The 14,588-nt window shown below is 48.1% G+C and overlaps 8 protein-coding genes across 8 annotated transcripts; 3 read left to right on the plus strand and 5 right to left on the minus strand.

The window, feature by feature from the left end:
* Window positions 1-133: 133 nt before the first annotated feature.
* Window positions 134-1,830, plus strand: EV420DRAFT_1725163 (uncharacterized protein; the record flags this gene model as incomplete). Its single annotated transcript, XM_060479817.1, has 4 exons — window positions 134-350; window positions 386-518; window positions 1,019-1,224; window positions 1,278-1,830. The coding sequence occupies 4 exons, from the start codon at window positions 134-136 to the stop codon at window positions 1,607-1,609; spliced, it is 888 nt and encodes a 295-aa protein (XP_060335571.1). The 3' UTR covers window positions 1,610-1,830.
* EV420DRAFT_1043602 (uncharacterized protein) lies at window positions 1,810-3,511 on the minus strand. The gene is made up of 7 exons (XM_060465504.1): window positions 3,305-3,511; window positions 3,058-3,252; window positions 2,900-3,006; window positions 2,776-2,841; window positions 2,644-2,720; window positions 2,288-2,593; window positions 1,810-2,199 (listed from the first exon to the last, which is right to left on the minus strand). The coding sequence occupies exons 1-7, from the start codon at window positions 3,359-3,361 to the stop codon at window positions 2,075-2,077; spliced, it is 933 nt and encodes a 310-aa protein (XP_060335572.1). The 5' UTR covers window positions 3,362-3,511; the 3' UTR covers window positions 1,810-2,074.
* A 172-nt stretch (window positions 3,512-3,683) lies between these two features.
* Window positions 3,684-5,606, minus strand: EV420DRAFT_1744826 (Cdc37 N terminal kinase binding-domain-containing protein; the record flags this gene model as incomplete). The annotated part of the gene is made up of 5 exons (XM_060480108.1): window positions 3,684-4,390; window positions 4,441-4,862; window positions 4,917-5,406; window positions 5,459-5,517; window positions 5,547-5,606. 5 exons carry the CDS (start codon window positions 5,604-5,606, stop codon window positions 3,904-3,906), a joined length of 1,518 nt encoding a protein of 505 aa, XP_060335573.1. The 3' UTR covers window positions 3,684-3,903.
* A 256-nt stretch (window positions 5,607-5,862) lies between these two features.
* On the plus strand, window positions 5,863-7,699 carry EV420DRAFT_1516459 (uncharacterized protein). The gene is made up of 2 exons (XM_060471943.1): window positions 5,863-6,049; window positions 6,100-7,699. Exons 1-2 carry the CDS (start codon window positions 5,960-5,962, stop codon window positions 7,618-7,620), a joined length of 1,611 nt encoding a protein of 536 aa, XP_060335574.1. The 5' UTR covers window positions 5,863-5,959; the 3' UTR covers window positions 7,621-7,699.
* A 737-nt stretch (window positions 7,700-8,436) lies between these two features.
* On the minus strand, window positions 8,437-9,181 carry EV420DRAFT_1638010 (trimeric LpxA-like protein; the record flags this gene model as incomplete). The annotated part of the gene is made up of 5 exons (XM_060476783.1): window positions 8,437-8,726; window positions 8,778-8,830; window positions 8,883-8,982; window positions 9,036-9,115; window positions 9,171-9,181. The coding sequence occupies 5 exons, from the start codon at window positions 9,179-9,181 to the stop codon at window positions 8,437-8,439; spliced, it is 534 nt and encodes a 177-aa protein (XP_060335575.1).
* Window positions 9,182-9,644: 463 nt separating this feature from the next.
* Window positions 9,645-10,464, minus strand: EV420DRAFT_1638011 (uncharacterized protein; the record flags this gene model as incomplete). The annotated part of the gene is made up of 5 exons (XM_060476784.1): window positions 9,645-9,755; window positions 9,818-9,837; window positions 9,899-10,159; window positions 10,217-10,269; window positions 10,352-10,464. The coding sequence occupies 5 exons, from the start codon at window positions 10,462-10,464 to the stop codon at window positions 9,645-9,647; spliced, it is 558 nt and encodes a 185-aa protein (XP_060335576.1).
* Window positions 10,465-10,751: 287 nt separating this feature from the next.
* On the minus strand, window positions 10,752-12,145 carry EV420DRAFT_1044198 (uncharacterized protein). The gene is made up of 4 exons (XM_060465505.1): window positions 11,693-12,145; window positions 11,589-11,641; window positions 11,215-11,534; window positions 10,752-11,158 (listed from the first exon to the last, which is right to left on the minus strand). Exons 1-4 carry the CDS (start codon window positions 12,025-12,027, stop codon window positions 11,039-11,041), a joined length of 828 nt encoding a protein of 275 aa, XP_060335577.1. The 5' UTR covers window positions 12,028-12,145; the 3' UTR covers window positions 10,752-11,038.
* A 1,028-nt stretch (window positions 12,146-13,173) lies between these two features.
* On the plus strand, window positions 13,174-14,577 carry EV420DRAFT_1044440 (mitochondrial carrier domain-containing protein). Its single transcript, XM_060465506.1, has 7 exons — window positions 13,174-13,366; window positions 13,426-13,448; window positions 13,498-13,768; window positions 13,823-13,981; window positions 14,027-14,195; window positions 14,248-14,434; window positions 14,489-14,577. Exons 1-7 carry the CDS (start codon window positions 13,281-13,283, stop codon window positions 14,527-14,529), a joined length of 936 nt encoding a protein of 311 aa, XP_060335578.1. The 5' UTR covers window positions 13,174-13,280; the 3' UTR covers window positions 14,530-14,577.
* Window positions 14,578-14,588: the final 11 nt, after the last annotated feature.

A 14,588-nucleotide genomic window follows, 5' to 3' on the forward strand; every position in this document is an offset into this window, starting at 1 on the left:
GATTGTTGAACGGAAAGCTTGAACGTCTGAGCTACTAAGTTTCTAACATTGACGTTAAGTGCGCCTTGGGGGAAAGAAAGCCAGGTGATGATGACAAATTGCACTTCTTCCTTTCACCCACGACGCGTCAAACATGGACCCCATGCATTCTCGTGCCCAATCTCCCTCTCAGTTCCCTGCCTCACGTTCCAAATACTATCGTCCTTATTTCACTTCCGAAGAAATCCACATCCTTTCAGAAAAACAGAAAGGCAAGCTCAGTGTTACCCAAGAAGACAAAGTCAGACAAACAGCTTGTGGGTTTCTCGAGGCGCTGGGATCACGAATGGGCTTGTATGTTCTCAAGAACTGTTGGTATTTGTGCCACTTATATATTCGCTTGTAGTCCCAGAAGAACAGTGGCGACTGCACAGAATCTTTACCACCGGTTCCATCTGTTCTTTCCTCGAAAAGACTTCAACTATCATGCAAGAATCTTCCACCGAGATGCCAAATGACATGCAGCTCATCCCTTTCTTGTAGGACGTCTGCTTAGGCCGCATTATATGTGTCTACCAAGATGCACGACACGTTGAAGAAACCTCGAGAACTGCTAGCTGTGTCGTATGCTCTTCGTTTCCCCGAACTGGTAGCAAAGTCGAAGAACCCCTGCTGGTGAGGTAGACCTGGACACAATGGACCCAGCGGTGAGCTTTATCTTACCTTATATCCCCTCGTCTTTTCTGATTCGAGCACAAGATCGTGGAGCATGACCGACAACGGCTGCTCGCAATTGAACGACTTATGCTAGAAACTATTTGCTTCAACTTCACATCCAGAATGCCGTTTCCCTATGTCATCAAGATAGGAAAGGCCCTTGGAGGTTGGAATCGGCTTTCTGAATCTATTCGCATGTAGATTGACTCCAAGAACAGCGAAGAAACAGATAATAAAGTTGGCCTTGGCGCTTGGCTGTCGACAGGTGCCCTATCACTCGTCTTCCTGCTTTCTCTGCCGTCTCAACTATTCTATTTTACAGCCACAGAACGCTTGTTCCTATCCAGTATACACCAGTCACAGTAGCACTCTCAAGCATCTATCTCGCATCCCTGTTACTATCATGGGAACAGCCCGAATCTCCTCGTCAGGAACCAGATTCATCAAGTGCGCACGACTTGCGAGACCAACTTCATCGTCACGGAGACTGGGAGCGACGATTCCAAACACACGTTGAAGACTTGGATGGTCAGTTCCTGCTCCATGGTGGCTTTTCCATGCTCAACTGATGCCCTCCTCAGTCATCGCTCATGAAATGCTGGACCTCCTCATTCAAGCCGCTCAAAGTCCTTCTGCTAACACGTCTCCCCGTACTCCTTCCTCTCCATCACCCCATCCATCGCCTCGAAATCAACACTTATCTTCTACCGCCCAAGCCGTAGAACCTCTTCCCTACAATGCTGATCAGCTGCTACGGTTGAAGATACACCTGAGGGAGTCAGAGCACCACCCTCGATACCGTTACAGTCTTGACCCTAATGGCATCGACGATGCATCAGAGGCACTAGGGAAGAACGAAGGAACTGTTAGGTTCTTATTCGGACCTCCAGGTATCGTCGGGCAGGGGATATAAATTTGGAGCAGTATTTCATCTTGTGGCGCGCTTGGCGTCTATGTAGCACTGAAGTTGCATCATGTGTATCTGCAATTTCTTTTCAAATATCCGAGGGTCCATATCACGGTCACCTGATTTGGTTCTGCTAGAATGAAGAACATTTGCGACGTGCAACTCTACTCCTTACTAGAGCTATGCCGGTTGTCCTACTGCGTGTCCGATTTCCGTATTAGTGGTGTGACTCAGTTTACGAACATCATGCATCAGGTTTCAAGTACAATACGTGGTATCTCTAGAACTTAACATATTCTCTGCAACCATACGTGAGAGAAGTAATCACTGTATTACTGATTTAACTATAAGGTACCTATGCACAACGAGGATAAACAGCGAGTAGATAATGTAAAGAGCAGCAGCAGTCAAAGCAGCACTGATGTATGAGAAACAAAAAGCCTGGTAAATGCATCACAACCCGACACCTTGCTATCCGTCCAATCTTGCCCTTTTCCTTGGCCCGTCCGGAATGTTGCCTTGCATGAACGCTGGATTGATGTGGCCGATGGCGCCAGGGCCTCCACCACGTTGGTGGGTATTCATCATTCCCATACCTGATACAATAAAAACAAAAGCACAAAGCAGGACAGTAAGCACGACAACGAGCAATACATAATCTAAGGGAAAGCTAGAAACTCGTACCCATACCGCCCATCATGCCTCGCATCATACCTCCACCGCGAGGCATCATGTTGCCTCCGCGACCACCAAATCCACCGCCCATGTAGCCGCCTCCCATACCCATATTCATGTTCATACCCATGTTCGGCATGTTCATAGGCATTCCACCGCGCATCATCCCGCCCGCCATGCCGCCGCGCATGACACCCCCGCTCATCATGCCTCCACGGAAGTTCGCACTGCCACCGCGGCCGGCACCCACGCCAACGTTTCCCGCAGTCTGCTGTTGCGGCTGTTGCGGAACGCGGTTGTCACGCGGAGGAGGCTCTGCAGCGATCCTGTCAATTTGAAGCGCCAAAGAGGACAGCGCAGCCCACCTTTTGGCAGTGTACGATATGGATTGCCGTTACTCGACGATCCTATGGTAGCGGTCGCCCGACGGTTTTGGAAGTCGCTGATTTGGCAGTCAGTTCCACGCGCCCAGTATGGACAAGAAAACATGCACGCACTTGTTGTCGAACCAGTTCTTGATAGCATTAGCGTTTTCGTAGTTTCCGCATTCCACATAAGCGAGTCTAGTGGTTGTATGCGTTCAGAATTCGAGTACGTGAACAAAGACAAGACATAGCACACCCTTTACTTTTCCCATTAACTTTATGCTCAGAAAAAGTGATGTCTTTGTGATCAAGAGAGACTCCGACGTTCAATGCAATCTGCCGAAGGTCTTCATCGGTAGTCCACTGCACAATACGTCAGTATGCTTGAGACAGTGTAAGAATGAACAGGCGCACCCATTGCAAGTCACTAAGATACAGCGCGTCACCCATGCCGCTCCCTCCGGCCCCGGTCGCGCCGCTTCCATTCTGAATGTTGGGCCGCGATGTGGGAGGTCTACTCTGGTGTTCCTCGAGCGAGTCATCCTCTCTCTGTCGTTTTTCACCCGTCTTGGGATCGGGCGAGGATGTTAACAGCTTGTTATCTTGGTTCTTCAAGAGGCAGTTCGCGTTCAGTACACACTCAAATTCAGTGACAACGTACCACTTTTTCAACACCCCGTTGTTCCTCTCCGTAGATGTCAAAGTCGTCCTCGGCCATGGTTTAGGAATGTTGTAGACTCAAACAACGAATTCTTGCGAAGCGATACAAATTTAACGAGTCTTAAGCGCTAATCAAGGAGAATTATGATTTTCAATGAAGACAACAGACGCGGATACAGGGCTCTACGAAAACATGAGAACTGTGGCGCTTACATGCTATAAGGATACAGGATGCTTGGTACAGGTGTGAAATCCTTCACAGATAGATACAGTTGTGCAATGGACAATAATAACGAAGAACAGTGGGTGAGCAGTGGAGGAAGTGAGAGACCGAGAGCAGGTGGTCGTAAAAGAGCAAGATGCGGAAGAGTCGTCGTCGACGCTTTATATTCTTTGCATATGTTTGTTCCCGTGGCTCGCATTACCCTTTTGGGCCCGACATTCGACCAATTTGGACGTGGTCGCGAGGTCACGGGTTCCGAGGATCCGAATCCTCTATCTATCTCGAGGACTTGCAAATTGAAAGATAGCATTTAGATACGCAAGTAAAGCACAACGTAGAATACATATGAGCAGATATACTTCTCCTTTCTCCCAGAATTAATCAGCCAGATCAGCAGTAGTGGGGCCGCTTTTACCAGTCTCGTCTCTGATACTTCCCCCGTCTGCAAAGTTCAGGATACCCGCAATATCCAACTGCTGGACAACGGCCTCTGCTTCAGGAATCTCCATATCTCCAAGTACCTTGTTGACGCGGTTCAGAGAGTTATCTTTCAGCGCGTCCTGCAATTTCTTCGGGAACGACTGGAAAACATCCCATCGGAGCTGCAGGGCCTTCCGAACTTCTTCAATGTCAACAGACTCGGCATCGGGCCCCTCGTACACGAGTTCCTCCGGAGGAGGACCGTCAGGAACATTGAACGAGATCGACTGATCACCGCTCTCGGGAACAAGCTGTATTTGTTCCCTTCCACCAACAGCGGCCTCTTCTTCGTTGCTGACTTTGACCCGATGCTTGAGGAGAGTATAGGTCTTCTCAACATCCTCAACGAAAACCTTCTCAGCACGTTTGTCTCCGGAAATCATTCTGAAATGAGATCAGTATCAATGTAGAGTACTAAGGACAGATTAACATACTTCCTGAAGAATACGCGAACCCCATCATTTCCCAGTTTCTCGCAATATTGCAGAAGAAGACTCTGGTGCACACATTGCTTGGCGTATTTTGGGTTAGCGCCATTCTGAGCCCTGAAGGCGGCAACGAGGAGCACGTCAGAGGCACCTTGTACAATGACATCTGGGTGGTCTTGAATAAACTTGAAGGAATGCTCATATGCGAAAAGAGGCAGCTTGGAAAATTCCTCAAGGGAAAGCGACATGTCGGGTACGGATTCTTCCTCCTCCTCCAGATCTTCAGGAGTGTCGGCAGATGGGGGAGGCGCGGAGCTAGATGCTTGAGGGTTTAGGGTTTCAAATTCGGTTGTTGTTGTCTTCGTTTTCTTGGTACCCTCGATCTTTGTGGTGGGAACTGATGTCGGAGTACTCTTTGGGGGAACGTACTATGCAGGCTATCAGATTCATCTGTCACAAGGCAAAGTGGTGAAATATCGTACATGGGTGTCAAAGCCATCATGGAGGTCATCCATGGTGATGTGCTTCTTCTGTTCTTTTTCCTCCGTCTCGAGTTCTTTCTCCTCCTTCTGGATGGCTTCTTTCAGTCCTTTGATATGACGAAGAACGCCCTCAGATAGCCCTTTGACCAACTTCTCCTCCTTCTCGCTCTCCACAATACTCGAGTCTTTCAAGCCATCCTTGACCTCATTCGCGACTTGATTCAACAAGGACAAAATCATGCCATCATAGGTCTGCTCGCTACGCGAGGTATCGGCTCCCGGGAGCCCTTCGTTCGACGGATTCTTTTCAAGTTTTTCGACCAAAGCATTGAAGTACGCAGACGAGGAGGATGTCGATGATGATCCAAGTTCGGCGTAAATCTCTTCAATGCGAGGAAGAAGAACTTTATTCATGGCAATTTGGCTGTGAAGGTAGGCGATCTGTTGTCTTCTTTTCTCTCGTTTCTCGTGAATGTCCCGCTGTTTCCAACTGATGTTGGGCTATTCAGTTGAGAAACGACGCGCCGACTCATAAAACGCACCGTATCAGGGACTTCTTATCGACATTAGGATGTCCCTCGATATCAGAATCATCAGAAAGCTGGGACAAGGATTATTAGTATCATTAACGGAATTGACAAGGTAACGCCCGACCTCGAGCTGATCCCACTTGGAGTAATTGAGAGGCATTACTGTCGTCAGTTAGGAGGACGGGAAAAGCAGAGATAGGAATGGATGGTAGTGGATGGAAAGGAGGGCAGCAAAGAAAGGCTGATAGACGCCGCCACTGCTTTTGCAGAAGCGCTATATCCAAAAATGGTAGCAATCACCCTCGGACCTCGATGGAACGTCGACGAAGGTTCGATAGCTATACTTGATTCTTGAAAGCTGTAGTATGCTGTGGGCATTATTTTATCAAGATGAATATGTGAAGAAATATTGAGATGAAATTTAAAGGTTCAAGTGGATATGTGGACTGAACACGTGCTACAGCACCTTTACCTTCGACCACCATCTTCGTTGCATTTCCACCAGTGCGTATCATGACAACCACCTGGCAAGCCTATTTCGAACGCGGCGTCGTGCAATACAAACGGTCGAAATACCAAGATGCTGTACAATCGTTCACAGAGGTACATACCCAGCTTCAGACACTTTCGACGCGTTCAAACCCCCCTTCTAGGCTATCGATAACGGTGGCGATCAACAATTTCTCATTTTTGATTCTAGAGCCGCTGCATATGACAAGCTCAGAAATCCTGTGCCTGCTCTTCGCGACGCTAAAAAGGTCATCGACCTCGCCCCTACACGGTGGCAGGGCTATTTGCGCGCTGCCCACATATTCCACGACATGCGGAAACTTGACCAGTCCATCAGCATGGCAGACATGGCCCTTGCACGTATAAAGCCAGAAGATGCGAAACGGCGCGCTCAAGTCACTTCCCTGAAGGACGCGGTCTTGGAGCACAGGCGACGCGTCGCGTATCATCTCGGCAAGGTACCCATCGAGCTCATGGTGGAGATTTTTGACCTCGTCGTATCCAACGACGCGACCCTTGTTCTCACCATCTCCGCGGTGTGCAGGTCATGGCGCGACGTGGCACGCAGTACCCCCACCCTGTGGCGCACCCTTGCACTAACGAACCGAAGTCCAGTTCGCAAGACTAAAGTATGGCTTGAACGCTCCAAGGGTAGAATACGAGAGCTCTGTCTTCGCAAGCCACTGCGGGATGTGCCGGCGTGGAAGATGGAAAGCCTGCGAGACGATATACAGTGGGACTACCTGAGAGTATGCAGGCTTGATACCTTCGACCTAGCCTCGCAGCTGAAAATTTGGGGCTTGGGCCATGTGGTTCAGCAATGGGAGGATGTGGAAATTTATGATCAATATCTTCGCCAAGACTCGCTCTTCTGTCCAAACTCAAACTTGAAGCGCCTTGTGTTTGAGGTTATAGGTTTGGACGGCGAATATATAACCTCACCTCCAACCCAACTGACCACTCTGGTCATTCGGATAGCTCCTCTACTCGGCGCAGATATCGGTTTTATATCTCTTATTGGTTTTATATCTCTCCTTGCCCAAAATCCGAACTTAGAGACAATGGAGCTCGATACACCCTTCCTAACCAAAACCAAAGATGTACCCTCAGTCCGTCTGGAACGCCTTACCAAGCTCAGCACCATCTGCCGTCCAACCGCGTTGGATATTTTTGATCATCTCATCCTTCCTTCATTACAAAATCTCACTTTGAAATCATCGAGCCGCTCGATTGACCCCGTTCTGACGACACTATGCAGCCAAAACATCACCCGCCTCCACATCACCTCATGTGTCCTCACGCCCCCTCCATTAATAGCATTCCTGAAATCATCTACACGTCTTGAGACACTCGTGCTCCAATACCTTGACAAAATCGCGGACTCCGTCCTTGACGTTCTAGCGACGTCATGTCCGTCTCTCCAACACGTCGATCTGTCACAATGTCCTGACGTGCGCACTGGGCCTCTGTCACGCATCGTGAAAGCACACCAATTGCCCAGTGAAGGGGCGACAGATGGAGCAGCAGCATTCGCTCCGATTCACACCCTCATAGTTGACGGGTGCCCTCTGATTGATGCGGAGTACCTACCGTGGTTCAGGCAACGTGTGAAGAACTTTAGCTGTGTATACCTGACGAAGAAGGCTGCTAGCTGGAAGCGCTAAATACGTAGCAATAGTGCGATTGTGTGTGTATAACGGACGCATCTGCTATGGAAACGATAGATTGGAACTTGTAAACAAAAGGCTCTCCTTTGACGAATGTGAGATGGAACTTGGCGTCCTTGAGTATCTCACAATATATCATTAGAAAAAGATGGTAGACAGGATATCGGCTGCCGCATTGCATCAAGATAATTCGCTCATCGTGTAGGCCCAGACACGGTGGGTGTACTTTTAAGTGTTGCGTCAAACTGCTTAACTAGGACACAACTCCAGTCAACTCCTCGTCCTTGAGATGAATCACAACGATCTCGGTCGTTGGTGCAGTCAAAGCTGTGATAGGGCCCAGGTCGATCTGAGAATAGTATGTTTGAACACTGTCGTTCTTTATGGCAGGTTCAAAGGAAGTGGCAATGTTGTAGCTTTGCACAAGCCTACATGTTTCCCAGATTAAATGAAATTTAATGTGATAGACTGTCAACATACTTTCACCTCAAGCACTAATGATGATATCAACCAACGGTAGCACTCTCAATTTAGACGCCACCTAAGATGCTAAGGACAATCTTGAGCCCACGAACCGATATGTTATCAGTAGAGCTTACCGGGTGCACCCAGATTGAGACCTGAATGATGAAAAACTGATGGTCAAGATCATCTTGCACCACAACCGAGAAAGCGCTAAGACGAATCACAGGCATGACATTCTGGAAGATGTCGCTTGGGAGAATTCACAAAGTTTTTGAATAATGAAGTGGGAGAGTGAGAATGTATAACGGTGATTAGAGTTCAAGAACAACGAACGAGAGTCAAACGGCGCTACGTTCCATCTCCCCTTCTTAGCCGGTTGAATTTGGGCAACATCTCTCTTAAATATTCCGCATGTTTTCTCCTCAGATCAATTTCCTGCACTTTTCCCCTTCCGCTCCACTTTCTCCGGTCGGCTGCTGGGCCGTAAACGACAGTGTAATCCTCCAGGACTTCATCTTCGGTGGGCACGAGGAGACAGCCTGCACCGATAGCACAAAATGAGGATATTCGGACAGTATGATGTACTCTGGAACGTGTTGAAATAGTGTTAAAGTCGCCCATTGATGGACATTCGATGCCTAGATGGTATGTGAGCTGCCTGTTTCCTCGTAAAGTGGCGGCATACGTACGGCAACCAATCTCGAAGAGATTATCGTCCCCGATACGCATGACTTCTTTTCGTCTACGAACAGTCATTAAATGTGATGAAGAAGAGACGAACCCACACGACGTACCGATTTACTATAATGGCACTTTCTTCGATGATACAACCTGACCCAATGACAATAGGTCCAGCGATAGCAAATATGGTAGCTTTCGGATGCACGATAGTTCCTATTGTCATGAGAATTGACGCAAAGATCGTCTTATAAGGAGAATGAACCCACCGGATCCGATTGTAATGTCTCCTCTAAGCTCAACATCCTGGCAAACTACAGCCTTGGAGTGTATCGTAAACTTGTCCCGTCTGTATGAATATATCCGATAAATATCCTTTCAGGTGTTCGCGAAGTAATACTGACATTGGTGCCATGGAAAAGAAGGAAAGACAAGGTCGCGCTGGCTATGAAAGCCTATGATGGAGGTGCTTAACGCGGGATCCATATTTCACGTGACGTCCCTCGTCGCGTCGCGTCCGCCCTGGACCCACTTTCGGACGTTTTCCAACTTCAGACTCAAGTTTTATCTTCATCGAAGAGTTCGGAAGCCAGGACTGGTTCCCAATCCTGATGCCGTCTTTGGGCCCTCTTATCCGAGAAGGGACATTCCGATACACGTCCAATTTTTTCAACGGGGAAATACTGAGCGACTGCAAGGAGAATGAACTACTAGTGGATCATCTGGTGCAGACCAGGGTACTACACCACAAGGAATTCGGAGATGGATAGGGAATGCGTCCGTGCCATTGAGTCTCTTGCTTCTTAATCGCCGGGTACCGGATTTTATTATACAGAGATAACAATCTTCATGCCCCCCCCTAAGGATAATTTCGTCCTCTAAATTTCCTTTAAAAATTTGACGTGACCATAGCCAACGAGGTCGACGACGCCGAACATTATAGCCCCTTTAGCCTGGTAATTTTCATCGGCTATAGCAGCTTTATGGGCCTATCGCCGAATCGGATGTTAGGAAGCAAGAGCTACAGCATGTGCCCAGACGTAGTACGTACCTCAACGGATTCCCATCCGACTGTCAAGACATAGGTTCCTTCGTTCTCAATACTCGGACCCAGTGCCTCCGCGCGAATGACCCTCCATGGACTTAACGGTCGGCTGGAAGACCTCTGACCAAAGCTTGAGAACATCGCCATCTGTTTTTCCTTCCTTCCGCTTGAAGATTGCGATCTCAGTGACTGGGGCAGAAACAACGTCCTCGAGAAGGTTGGTGTAGGTGATGTGCTGGATATCGAGCCCTGCTCCGGGAGCAAGAACATGTTTTCCAAGTAAAGAGATAAGCTCCTTGTATGAATCGGCTTCCATCATAGCTTTATGTTTATCAACTGAGACCCAGCCTAATAAGCGACAGGTAAAGATCAATGAAGATCACCGCACGATGAAAGAGATCTTACCAAGGAATAAATAACCGAGCTTGTCGTCCTCAACCTGGAGGCCATGCTGGAAGCTGAAATTGGGGTTGAGGGACGAAGGGGGGGAGAAGATTAATTCGTCAAGCCCATTGACATCACGGTATGTGTGATACTTACCTGAGCAAACCCTCGACGGTTTTGATCCATTCCACTACTGGCTTTATGGACTCAGCTGGATTAGCCTTGTAGGCGTCGGAGGCAGAGAAGATAACAAGCTCAAAGTCTGGCATTGCGAATTAAGAGATGATGGCGGTATATACAATGACAATGTTGACGGAACCCCGCATCGTGGATCACGAGAGAAGCTAACCGGAGTGAAAAAGTAACTTTGCACCCGGCTATTTTTGACTCGCATGTCGTGCTCAGAGTCGGCTTCCGATTCAATTGTAGAGTATACGAAGGGAAGTATTCAGATGCGCGGAGTCGAAAGAGAAGGACCAGGCTCAAAACAACATACATCTCCTTACGGAAAATCTGTTTCTTTTGGATTTCTGGAGAACAGGCGAAACAAGAGGTCGCTCTGATGTCCTACGTTATTTACTTGTCTAGAACCGTCTATAAAGAGGTATTTGAGTGTTGGAACCTTCTCGATTGGCTATACGTACAACCGAAACATTTATCCACACCAGTCAGATACTGCATGGCAGATCTGGTAGCCAGGGTAGAGGAACAAGCCAGGTCACAGTATGCATTGGCGTGTACGTCGACTGACTCAGGGAGACATAAGGGAGAGAAAAAGAAACATAATAGGGAATATCCTGCCCAGAAACTTAGGAAACACCGCACTGGGCCAACAATTCCTCCTTAGTGAATATAGACCGAGTACCTCGTCAACCTTACATGCTTCGTCTCCACGTAACCCAAATCCTCGACAGATCTGTAATGTTCTTGGTACGCGGGTGTATATCTCGAATCCTGGTGCGCCTAGGTACATGGAAGAATAAATCAGAATATGTTCAGCGCCCGTGTAAACGTCTTACCCGAAGCCCATCCCATCCGATCATGACGATAAACTCTCTGCCATCTTCGGAAAGAATGTTTGATTGGAACCAGTGGTCTCTGTATCCGGGGCACCTCCGAACGCTGCTCGACCATGCTGCCGTGCTTTCGACAAGCCTCCTCGAGTCGCTCCTTCTCTGCTTAATAACAGAGAAAGAAACGGTCGGCGCGGATAGAACGCCCCAGAGGTACGTATCTGCCTCAAGCCAATACTCCTTCCTAACAGTGTTGCGTCTGACAGTCATCCTAAGGGCGTTGTTATAATCGTTTGTTCGCAAGGCGGCTTCAGGATCGGGCCATACTACGCGTTAATTATTAGTCGGGATAATCAGCGGGAGGACGGTAAGTGACGCACCGATCATAATAAATCCACGGTTGGGGTTCTCGAGTTCTATACCATAATGAAGACTATGAAGCGACTTTTAAGGAAACAGAAACCGTAAGAGATTCTAAACTTACACGTCAAGCCAGCTGCCACTACCTCTCAAAGCAGAAACGAGTGGCCCAAGGGCAGCCTTCGAATTGGCCAAGTATTCGTTGGAGGCTTCAAACGAAGTGATCTGAAAATAGACGTGGATATCTCTGTTGTATATCTCTGTCGGATCCCCATCGTCTGAGCTTCCATTACTAGATGAGTGGGAATGATTATAGGAAGGCTGCATCGAAGCCTGTCCGAGAGAAGAGTGCACTGGCGCGTAGCCCATCTGCTGCTGCTGCTGCGGGGGAAACCTTCCTGGTGTAGAGGAGCGCGCAGCGCCAGGCGTGGTATAATAGTTCGTAGGTTGTCGAGACATGTCTGCGTTTGTGGGTCCGGTGGATGATGGTGGAGCCTGAATGATCGCGCCTTATATCCTAAAGTATAAGCACAGGGTCACTTTGGGACAAAACTACTCTGACGTCCTGTGATTTCCGAAAGAACAGCTTCACGAAAGGACAACAAAGAAATTTAGTAGACGCCCACGGTCAGCCGAATGGAAAATGCCGGTCGCCTGCAACGCTCGTAACAGTATTGTGAAGTCAAGCTGTTCACAATGAGATCAAGAGGGCATCTCCAGGCCTTAAGACTCGGAAATTAAGGGCGAACTGATGGCATTATGACATTATACTTGCCAACATGAGACCAGAGAGATTATCTGGTCCCAACATTGAAACCCTAGAAGGCCGAGCACCGAGATCCGCTTCCTTTCTCAGAGCCTTGTTCTTGAAACTTGACATTCAGCTCCCCGTCCACGCCACCGGCGGACTTATTACTAGACTAGACTAGACGTGAAGAACACGAGAATCGAAGGCTTATAGGCCTGTTTTACGCGTGCTCGCATTACTACGCGGTAGCCATCGCGATTATGAGAATATCTGCTGAAGTGGGCGCCTGTTAGGCCACAGAAACGTGCGCCTGAAGGTGCGGTAGCCTTCAAATCATTGACATCAAAACAACAATGAGTACACTTTACGGAGATGGGCCCATGTGATCAGGTTCACTCACCCAACTACCAATATGCGGAAAATCCAATTTCACGCATTCTCTAGTTTGTACCCGTACTGACGACTTAGTAACCGAGTCAGGGGCCTTCGTCGGACCGTTGCCGAGGGTGAAGATGAAAACGTTTCGGCCAACTTTTTGATCCATACCTGATAAGTGTATCCGGGACTATAGTACTGCTGTTGTGCAATCCCTGGACCGCTTGCCAGCAAAACAGCCGCTTTACCGTCTTACCGTCTCCGACAGTGTAGGGAATTTTGTCAGCTGTTAAGTAGCAGAAATCAGCGAAACTCCAGAAAACATGAAAGAAAACAAAAAAGGGGGAAATACTTCCAGCTGAACGACTTGAACTAAGAATTAAAAGTAAAGCGCGATTTTCCTGAATGATGGTTGGTTATTAAATATTTGAATTTTCGAAAGTTTCTGACAGTCGACCACCAATGACATCATTGCGCCAACACGCGCTAAAAATATCTTGCATTTGCCGCTCATGCCCGTCATGATCCCCATACAAATACCCGTAAACCGGGTGTATACAACTCCTCTGTTTGTTATCTTTCACTCAAAATGTCGTCCGTCAAGCCCCTTGGGCTACCCCAATTTTTGTCGAAAGACTACAGCTCCTTCTTCCTTGCAGGCGCATTGTGTTGCACGTAAGTGAAAAATGTATTATCTTTTGTTCAAAAAACACTCTGACGAAGTAGAAAAATAGGATAAGTCATGTTGCAATGACCCGTAAGTTTATTGGGCTATTGCATCTATCATGCACTAATTGTTGACGAAGCCATCGACGTCGTGAAAACTCGTATTCAAATCGACCCATCTTACAAGGGCTTGGGATTCGTGTCCGGAACACGCTATGCCATCGCGCAGGAAGGAGCATCTACTCTTCTCACTGGGTTTGGTCCGACAGCTCTTGGTTATCTCGCCCAAGGCGGGGCGAAATTTGCTGGGTACGAATTTTGGAAACTCACCCTCGTCAAGGTTTCCGGAGATCAAGAGACAGCAGTAAAATACCGCACTGCGATATATTTGGGTGCTGCAACTGTCGCAGAGTAAAATTTTTCTTTGCTTCTTTTCCGCCCAGTTTTTTCATGAATTTGTATCAGATTTTTCGCCGACATCCTTCTGACACCCCTGGAAGCAACTCGAATCCGTATGGTATCGGAACGAGGATACGCCACTGGTCTTGTCAGCGGATTTACGCGTTTGGCTCGGGAAGGTGGTGTGTCCCAGCTTTATGCTGGTTTCCTTCCTATCCTTTGCAAGTGAGTAGTAGGCCAGTCTTTCTACGCGATTACTGATGGATGCAGACAAATCCCTTATGCTATCGGCCAGTTCACTGTGAACGAATTTTGTCACGAGCTAGCATACCGGAATATGTCTGAAGAGATGAAGCGTTCCTTGTCCGATACCTACAAATTCGGAGTTTCTCTTGGTAGCGGCATCACCGCTGGGTTTGCTGCCGCCATTCTTAGCCATGTAAGTTTTCCGCCTTCTACTACAAATATTCTTGATTTTAATGAGATCGTAGCCGGCTGATACTCTCCTAAGCCAAATCAATAAGGGGCATGGTCCGACAGGTTCGATGACGCATCGTCTGGTAGTTCTAGCTAGAGAAGCTGGGTTTAAAGGCCTATTTGCGGGTTTGGGACCCAGGATGATTATGACTGCTGGGCTAGTTTCTTCGCAGTTCCTCATGTACGGAGGAATCAAGAGTGGTAAGCTTCAAACCTTCAATTTTGTCAGGTGCTTACGACTTAGTCTTTCTGTAGCTTTGGGCGCACCTGCTGGCGTAGAAATCCACAAGGCATGATAGGTTCCCCCTTCTTCTTGCCATCAGTCAGATCCCATCCAGTGTATCACAAGTGTGGT

This window comes from Desarmillaria tabescens (assembly GCF_030435595.1).
Source record: "Desarmillaria tabescens strain CCBAS 213 chromosome Unknown EV420scaffold_6, whole genome shotgun sequence".
In the NCBI taxonomy this organism is placed as follows: Eukaryota; Fungi; Basidiomycota; class Agaricomycetes; order Agaricales; family Physalacriaceae; genus Desarmillaria; species Desarmillaria tabescens.